Source organism: Petaurus breviceps, unplaced genomic scaffold, assembly GCF_028583685.1.
Source record: "Petaurus breviceps papuanus isolate PSGF00001 unplaced genomic scaffold, PetGlider_PUasm1.0 38, whole genome shotgun sequence".
In the NCBI taxonomy this organism is placed as follows: domain Eukaryota; kingdom Metazoa; phylum Chordata; class Mammalia; order Diprotodontia; family Petauridae; genus Petaurus; species Petaurus breviceps.
The window spans coordinates 14,869,291-14,878,160 of record NW_027186304.1 but is presented as its reverse complement, the minus strand read 5'-3'; the positions used below and the strand labels follow the sequence as shown (position 1 = coordinate 14,878,160).

Genomic DNA, 8,870 nt, shown 5'->3' with positions numbered 1-8,870 from the left:
AGAGAGAGAGAGAGAGAGATGAAAAAAAATAGATAGAGTGTATTTGAAAAAAAACTGCAATATGTTGTTTATTAAAAAAACACACTTGAAGCAGAGAGCAAAGATAAGAGGCTGGAGAAGAATCTATTATGTTTCAGCTGAAGTAAAAATAGGAGCATCAATCATGATCTCAGATTAAGTAAAAACAGGTCTAATTAAAAGAGATAAACAAGGTAACTACATCATGTTAATAGGGACCATAGACAATTAAGTAATAGCAATACTCATATATATGCACTAAAATCTATAGCACCAAAGTTTTAAAACATAAGTTAAATGAGTTATAGGAGGAAAGGGACAGTAAAACTATACTACAGGGAAACTTCAACTTTATACTCTAAGAACTAGATAAATCTAACCAAAATTAACAAGAAAGAAATTGAGGAGGTGAATAGGATTTTAGAAAAGTTAGATATGATAGATCTCTGGAAAAATGATTAAGACTAGAAAATAATATACATTTTCTCAGGAATATATGGTGCATACACAAAAATTGTTCAGATATTGTGCCATAAAGACATCAATCAAATTCAGAAAAGAAGAAATGTTAAATATATTCTTTTCAGATAAAAATGTAATAAAATTACATTCAAAAAAGGATTGTGGAAAGATATATTAAATATTAATTGGAAACTAGTCTAATCCAAAGAACATATCTTATAAAAAATCAATAATTTTCTTTAAAAGAATGATAAAAATGAGACAACATAACAAATTTTATGAGATGAGGATAATGCAGTATTTAGGGAAATTTTTATATCTCTAAATGCTTACATCAACAAAATAGAGAAAGGGCAGAACAATTAACTGGACTTGCAAAAAAATTAAAACTAAAAAAAGAGAAAAAATTTAAAATCCCTACTTAAACACCAATACAGAAATCCTGAAAATCAAAAGAGAGATTGTTGAAAGTAGGATAAGAAAACCATTGAACTAATAAACAAAAAGGATGTGGTTTTATGGGGGGGGGGATGAATAAAATGTGTTAACCACTGGTCAGATTAAAAAAAGAAAGAAGAAAATCAAATTATGAACACCAAAAATTGTAAAGGATGAATTCACTAGCAGTGAAGAGGAAATTAAAGGATTTATTCAGAGCTATTTCACCCAATTGTATGCTAAAAAATATAAAAATCTATGTGAAAGGATTGAATATTTGCAAAAAATATAAATTGCCAAGATGAACAGAAATGGAAATAAAATATTTAAATAACCTTATCTTAGAAAAATAAAATGAAAAAAAAAACATCAGTGGACTCTCTAAGAAAATAAATCTCTAAGGCCAAATGGATTTATACTTGAATTTGACCAAATATTTAAAGATCTATTAATGCCAAAAGTATATAAATTAATTGAAAAAGAGGCAAAACAAGAGTACTATCAAAATCATTTTGTGCTAAAAATATGATGTTTATACCTAAATTGGAAAGAGCAAAAAAAGAATTTTCTTAATTAATATTAATGCAAAAATAATTAAAGTAAGTCCTTACAAAGAGATTGCACTATCATATCACAAAGATCATACACTATGAGCAGGTAGGACTTATACCAGGAATAAAAACCTGGTGCAATCTTAGGAACACTATAAGCATAATTGAGCATATCAATTTTCAAAAAACAAAACAGGAGAAATAACAACATTATTTCAACAGATGCAGAAAAAGCTTTTGATAAAACAGAAGAATCAGACTTATTAAAAATACTAGAGAATATTGGAATTAAAAGAGCTTTCCTTAATATAATTCATATTTGTCTAAAACCTCAGCAAGCATGATCTGTAATGTGGATAAGCTAGAAACCCTCCCAATAAGATCAAGGGTTCAATGAGGATGCCACTATTATTACCACTATTTTTCAATATTTTAATGGAAATAGGCAACACAAAAGCAAAACTTTCACTCTTTGCAGATGATATGATGTGATAGTTAGATAATCCTAGAGAATCAACTGTAAAACACTCATAGAAATAATTAAGAACCTTTTCAGAATATAAAACAAAACCACATAAATTATCATCATTTCTATATATTACCAACAAAGTCCAGCAGGAAGAGATAGAAAGAGAAATTTCATTTAAAATAACTGCAAATAATATAACATATTTGGAAGTCTACTTACCAAAGCACATGTAGGAACTATGGAAGCATAGTTACTAAACCCTTTTTATACAAATAAAGCCATATGTAAATAACTGGAAAATATTAATCGCTCCTGAGTAGAACAAGCAATGTAATAAAAATGACAATTTTACCTAAATTAATTTATTTGGTGTTATATCAACCAAGCTATGAAAAAAAATTATAAAGTTAGAAAAATAATAACAAATTTATCTGGAAAAATAAGGTCAAGAATATTAAAGTAATCAATTTTTAAAAACTGGAAGGAATAGTGACTTAACCAAACCAAATCTTAAAATGTATTACATTGTGGTAATCATCAAAACAATCTGGTAATGGTTAAGAAATAGAATAATGTATCAAGGAAATCAATTCTGTACACAATGCATAGTACTCCATATCCATGGTAATCTAGTGTTTGAACACAAGCCCCAAGCTGCTGAACATGAATTCACTATTTGACAAAAATCTGCTAGAAAAACTGGAAAATAGTATGGCAGAAACTAGATATAGAGTATATACCAACATGCTACACATAATTTAGGGGAACATGGAATAGTTCATCTGTCAAATCTGGAAATAAGGGAAGAATTCCAAACAAGAGAAAGAGAGGCATGGATGGTGTAAAATGGATAATTTTAATTATATTAAATAAAATAAAATTTGCACAAACAAAATCAATGCAACAAAGAAGAGAAAGAATGCATGAAGCTGGAGAAAAACTTTTACAGCAACTGCCTCTAATAACAGCCACATTTCTCAAATATACATAGAACTGATTGAAATGAATAATAATACAAGTCATTCCCCAAATAATAAATGGTCAAAAGTTCTGAACAGGTAGTGATCAAATGATTTAATCAAAGATATCTGTAGGCATATAAAATGTTCTATATCATTATTAATTAGAGTAGGGAAATTAAAAATATATACAATACCACTTCACCCCTATCAGATTTGCTAATTTGACAAAAAAAGGAAAATGACAAATCTTGGGGATGATTTGGGAGAAATGGGAGTTGGTGTAGTTGTGAACTAATACAACCATTCTCACTCTGAAGAGCAATTCGGAACTATAGTCAAAGGTCTATGAAATTTTGCCCATCTTTCAATTCAGCAATACCACTACTACATCTGTATCCCAAAGAGATGGAAAAGGGAAGGACTATTTGCACAGAAATCTTTATAGCAGTTCTTTTTTGCAGTCACAAAGAACTGAAAATTGTGTTAATGTCCAGCAATTGGGGATGGGCTAATAAATTGGGGTACATGATTGTAAATGAATACTATTATGGTATAAGAAGCAATGTGTGAAGGGGCAGAGTCAAGAAGCCAGAGTAGAAACAGCACTTCAACAGGGCTCCCCCACCCACCTCCTCCAATTCATGTAAAAGGTGACTCTGAACAAACTTTGGAGCAATAGAACCCACAATCTCCCACTGAGGACAGCCTGGAAATCCACCAGGAAGTGGCCAGCACAGTGTGTTGGGAGCAAAGCCCAGCCACAGTCAGGGCTGAGGTTTTAGCCTCAGGGTGACCACAACCAACTGCCAGCTGGAGGGACTTCAGATCACCAGCAACTGTGGTGGTTTCAAGAATTATCAACTCATAGATGCTAACGAAAAAGTGAGAGGTCAGTGCAGTGGGGAATTTGTGGACTGGGAGTTTGGGAGTGTGGTCAGGCCTTTGCCCCTTGGAGAGATAAGCACCTGAGGCGCTGTGTCCACGAAGCTGCTGCCACATGGCTGCTTCAGAGATTCTGGTATGCAGATTGTAGGGGGAGCAAGAGACCAGTCTCAGGGTAATTGCTCTTGTTTTAACCTTCCTGGATCTCGATTGCAGTCTAGGGTCAGGTCTTGGGGTGTGTGAGCAGTTTGCCAGAGCATGTGGAAGCTTCAAAGAAGGCACCTAAATAACAGCTCCAGCAGCTGCAAGAATCCCATCGATTGGGAGATAGCTACCCCCTCTGGTAGCAGAGTTCTACTGTAGCAAAATGATCCAAAGTCAAGTATCTGAGTGGCAACATGAACAAATGAGGGAAGCAAGGCAAGCAAAGTGGTCCAACTCTGTATTCCTTTTTTGGGGACAAAAACGCTCAAAGCATGGAACAGGGGGAAGACATTAAGTCAGAACTCCTGCACCAGAAGCTTCCAAGAAAAGAATAAGCTGCTTAGAGGCCATAGAGGAGTTTAAGAAGGATTTTGAAAACCAAATAAGAGAAGTGGAGAAAAAATTGGGTAGACAAATGAGAATGATGCAAGAAAATTATAAAATGAGAGTCTACAACATGAATGAACAAAATAACACATTAAAAAATAGACTAATTCAAGTGGCAAAAGAGGCCCCAAAAGCCAATGAGGAGAAGAATGCCTTAAAAAGCTGAATTTGCCAGATGGAAAAAGCATCTCAAAAGCTCACTGAAGAGAATCATTCCTTCAGAATTAGATTGGAGCAAATGGAAGCTAGTGACTTTATGAGAAATCAGGATACTATTAAACAGAACCAAACAAATGAAAAAAGTACAAGGCAATGTGAAATATCTCATTTCATAAACCACTGACCTGGAAAATAGATTGAGGAGAGATAATCTAAAAAAGCCATGATCAAAAAAAGAACCTAGAAATCATCCTTCAAGAAATTCTCAAGGACAATTGCTCTGATATTTTCAAACCAGTGGGCAAAATAGAGGTTGAAAGAATCCACCTATCACCTCCTGAAAAAGATCCAAAAAAAAAAATCTTAGGAATATTACAGCCAGGTTGTGGAGTTCCCAGATCAAGGAGAAAACATTGCAAGCAGCCAAGAAGATACCATTTGAATACTGTGGAAACACAATCAGGATAACACAGGATCTGGCACCTTCTACACTGAGGGATCAAAGGACTTGGAATATGATATTACAGAGGTCAAAGGAGCTGGGATTAAAATCAAGAATCACCTAAGCAGCAAAACTAAATTTCATATTTCAGGAGAAAATATGGTCATTCAATGGAATAGAGGACTTACAAACATTCTCGATGAAAAAAATGAGTTGAACAGAAAATTTGACATTCAGATACAAGAAGCAAGAGAAGCATGAGAAGGTAAACAGGGAAAATAAATCATAAGGAAGCTATCAAAATTGAACTATTAACATTCCTCCATGGAACAATGATAATTGTAACTGATGAAACTTTTCTGAGTATAAGAATAGTTGAAGGGAATAGAAATGTGTATATGTGTGCGTGTGCATGTATACATACACATATATGTCTCTATAGGAGGCTATATGGGTGTATGAATACATATGTGAGCATGTGTATATATGTGTACAGGTATACATAGACAGAGGGTACAGGACCAGTTGAATAGGAAGGGATGATACTTAAAAGGTGAAATTAAGAAGTAAGAGAGGAATATAATGAGAGAAGATGGGGAGAGATAGAATGGGGTAACTTATTTCATATAGAAGAGGCAAGGGAAAACTGTTACAAGGGAGGGGAAGAACAGGAAGCAAAAGGGAATGAGAACCTCATTCTCAATGAATTTGGCTTCGAGAGGAAATGACATACACACTAAATAGGGTATCTTACCCCACAGGAGAGTAGGGGGGAAGGGGATGAGAGGGGGGATGATGGAAAGGAGAGCAGCCTGGAGGGGAGGGAAGTTGGAAGCACCCACTTTTGAAAAGGGACAGAATCAAAGTACAGAATAGAACAAGTAGGGGGTGTGATGGGATGGAGGGAAATATAGTCAGTCTTTCACAATATAACCACTATGGAAATGTTTTGCGTAGCTCCACATTTATAACCTATATTGAATAGCTTAGCTTCCCAGTAAGGGTAAATTATGAGGGAGGTAGAGAAAGAATCTGAAATTCAAAGTTTTAAAATCAAATGTTTTAAAATATATTATTATTATCATCATCATAATCATCACCATTATTATTTTACATGTAACTGGGAAATAAGATATATAGTCACTGGGGCATAGAGATCCACCCTGCCCTACTGGAAAGTCGGAAGGGGGAATGGGGGAAGATATAGGAGAGAACAGATTTGGGGATGGAATATTCTGTGGGATCACTGTTTTGGGGTGGTAGGTAAGGAAAAATGGGGAGAAAATTTGTAACTCAAAATCTTATTGAAATGAATCATGTAAACTAAAAAATTAAAATAAATTACAAAACAAGAGAACAGATAAAATTTATAAAAAGAAAAATCATCTCCCAATTGAGAAATGTTTAAAAATTACAGAGAGTAGTCAGAAGAGAAAAAAGTCAAAGTGATCTAGAGGCAAATGGAGAAGTGCTCTAAATCACCATTGATTAGAGAAATGCAAATAAAACCAATTTTAAAGTACCAACTCTAAAGAAAAATGACAAATATTGGATGGGATTTTGAAAAAAAAATTGGGAAGCTAAGGCACTTTTGGTAGAGTTGTGATCTATTGATCCAACTATTCTGGAAAGTAAATATGGAACTCTGCCCAAAGACTATAAAACTGTTCATACAATTTGACACAGCAATACTACTCTTGGGTCTTTATCCCAAAGAGATCAAAGAAAAAAAAAGACATATACATACAAAGGTATTTAGTAACTCTTATTTTTGGTGATAGAGGATTGGAAATTATGGGGATGCCCATCAGATGAGGAATGACTGAACAAGTTATGGAATATGATTACTATAAAATGCTATTGTACTACAAGAAATTATGAGCAAGGTAGTTTCAGGGGAAAAACCTGTGTAAACTTAGGTGAACTGATATAAAGTGAAGTGAAAAGAACCAGGATAACACTGTACACAGTAACTAGTGTATTATACAATGTTTAAATTTAAATAGCTATTCTGAGCAATACTATGATCCTGGACAATTCTTTTTTTTTTTTAAAAAGACACATTTATTCAGCGTCATGATCAGACTATTACATTTAGCAATCAACAGCATGGGTACAAAAAAAAATCTACATTAAAACCCTTTGTTGGAATGCTTTTACACTTTCCACAGAACAGAAACTAAAATAACCTGTTATATAATTAGTCACAAATACAGTTCTGGTGTTTTTTTTGCCCATACACAAAAAGTATTGTCTAAAACATGTCTTCTTGTAGCAGCTAGGCCCTGCTACCACTGTGCTTGGCTGAGTTCACAAATCTGTTGTAACCTGTAGCTTCCCTGTCACTTCTCTGGCTCTCCTCTCCTGCTAAGCTTTGTTTCCTAATAGTAATTAAAATCTTCTGCCACTGCCGTAACTACTGCTACTACTGGAACCACCATAGCCACCTTGGTTACGTGGTTTGGCAAAATATTGGCCTCCACCATAAGGGCTTGAGCTCCTGCCTCCAAAGTTTCCCCCCTTCATGGGACCAAAATTTGAAGACTGATTGTTGTAGTTGCCAAAATCATTGTAGCTTCCACCACCTCCAGAGTTGCTTCCATCATTTCCAAATCCATTGTAGCCATCTCCACTTCTACCGTATCCTCCACCACCACCACTGCCACCAAAACTACCACGACCACTGAAGTTCCCACCATGGCCAAAGTTATCATTTCCACCGAAGCCACCTCCAAGGCCACCACCAAAGTTTCCAGAACCACTTCGACCTCTTTGACTAGATGAAGTGCTGGCCATTTCTTGCTTAGACAAAGCTTTCCTTACTTCACAGTTGTGGCCATTCACAGTATGGTATTTTTGAATGACAATCTTATCCACAGAATCATGGTCATCAAAGGTAACAAAAGCAAAGCCTCTCTTTTTGCCACTGCCTCGGTCAGTCATGATTTCAATCACTTCAATTTTCCCATATTGTTCAAAATAGTCTCTCAGGTGATGCTCCTCAGTGTCTTCCTTAATGCCACCCACAAAGATCTTTTTCACAGTTAGGTGGGCGCCTGGCCTTTGAGAGTCCTCTCTGGAAACAGCTCTCTTTGGTTCAACAACTCTGCCATACACTTTGTGAGGTCTGGCCTTCATGGCCACATCTACCTCTTCCACTGTGGCATAGATAACAAAACCAAAGCCCCTGGAACGCTTGGTATTTGGATCCCTCATCACCACGCAGTCTGTGAGCGTGCCCCATTGCTCAAAATGGCTCCTTAGGCTCTCATCCGTCCTCTCAAAGCTGAGGCCGCCGATAAAGAGCTTCCGAAGCTGCTTGGGCTCCTTGGGGGACTCTGACTTCGACATGGCGAGAGCAGCAGCAAATGCTTCTGCGATCCTTCTCCAACGACGTCGAGGACAGAAAGGAGCTAGCTCACTCGCATCTCGATCCTGGACAATTCTTAATGATTTATGATGAAAAATGCTAAGCAACTACAGAGAAAGAGCTGATGAATTTTGAATGCAGATTGAAACATACTTTTTATACCTTATTTTTCTTGTTTTCTTGTTTTTTTTTTCTTTCTATTTTTGGTCTGTATCTTCCTTTGCAACATGGTGAATATGGAAAATATAATAAAATATGAGAGACTTAAAACAAAAAAGAGCCAACTATAGTCATAATAGATAAAATGTAATTTTCTTGCAAAGTAAATGTACTACCTATGAAACTACAGACTCTGTTTTTATTACATGCAGTACATAATCAAATCACTTTGTTCTTAGACTTTACTGAATAACAACTACATGGCACCTTTGCACGTAGTATCTAATAAGAAGGATTCAGAAGAAATAGAAAACATATTATTTGCCCTAAAGTGCCTTGGGGAAGGAAACGGCTTGGTATATTTTTT

At 35.4% G+C, this 8,870-nt stretch overlaps 1 protein-coding gene across 1 annotated transcript; it reads right to left on the bottom strand.

The window, feature by feature from the left end:
- Positions 1-7,011: 7,011 nt before the first annotated feature.
- LOC138170340 (heterogeneous nuclear ribonucleoprotein A1-like) lies at positions 7,012-8,399 on the bottom strand. The gene has a single exon (XM_069099587.1). It carries the CDS (start codon positions 8,323-8,325, stop codon positions 7,366-7,368), a length of 960 nt encoding a protein of 319 aa, XP_068955688.1. The 5' UTR covers positions 8,326-8,399; the 3' UTR covers positions 7,012-7,365.
- Between the last annotated feature and the right edge of the window lie 471 nt (positions 8,400-8,870).

Excerpts from the sequence above, each read along its gene's own strand:
- LOC138170340 (XM_069099587.1), bottom strand. The coding sequence starts at position 8,325 with ATGTCGAAGTCAGAGTCCCCCAAGGAGCCCAAGCAGCTTCGGAAGCTC.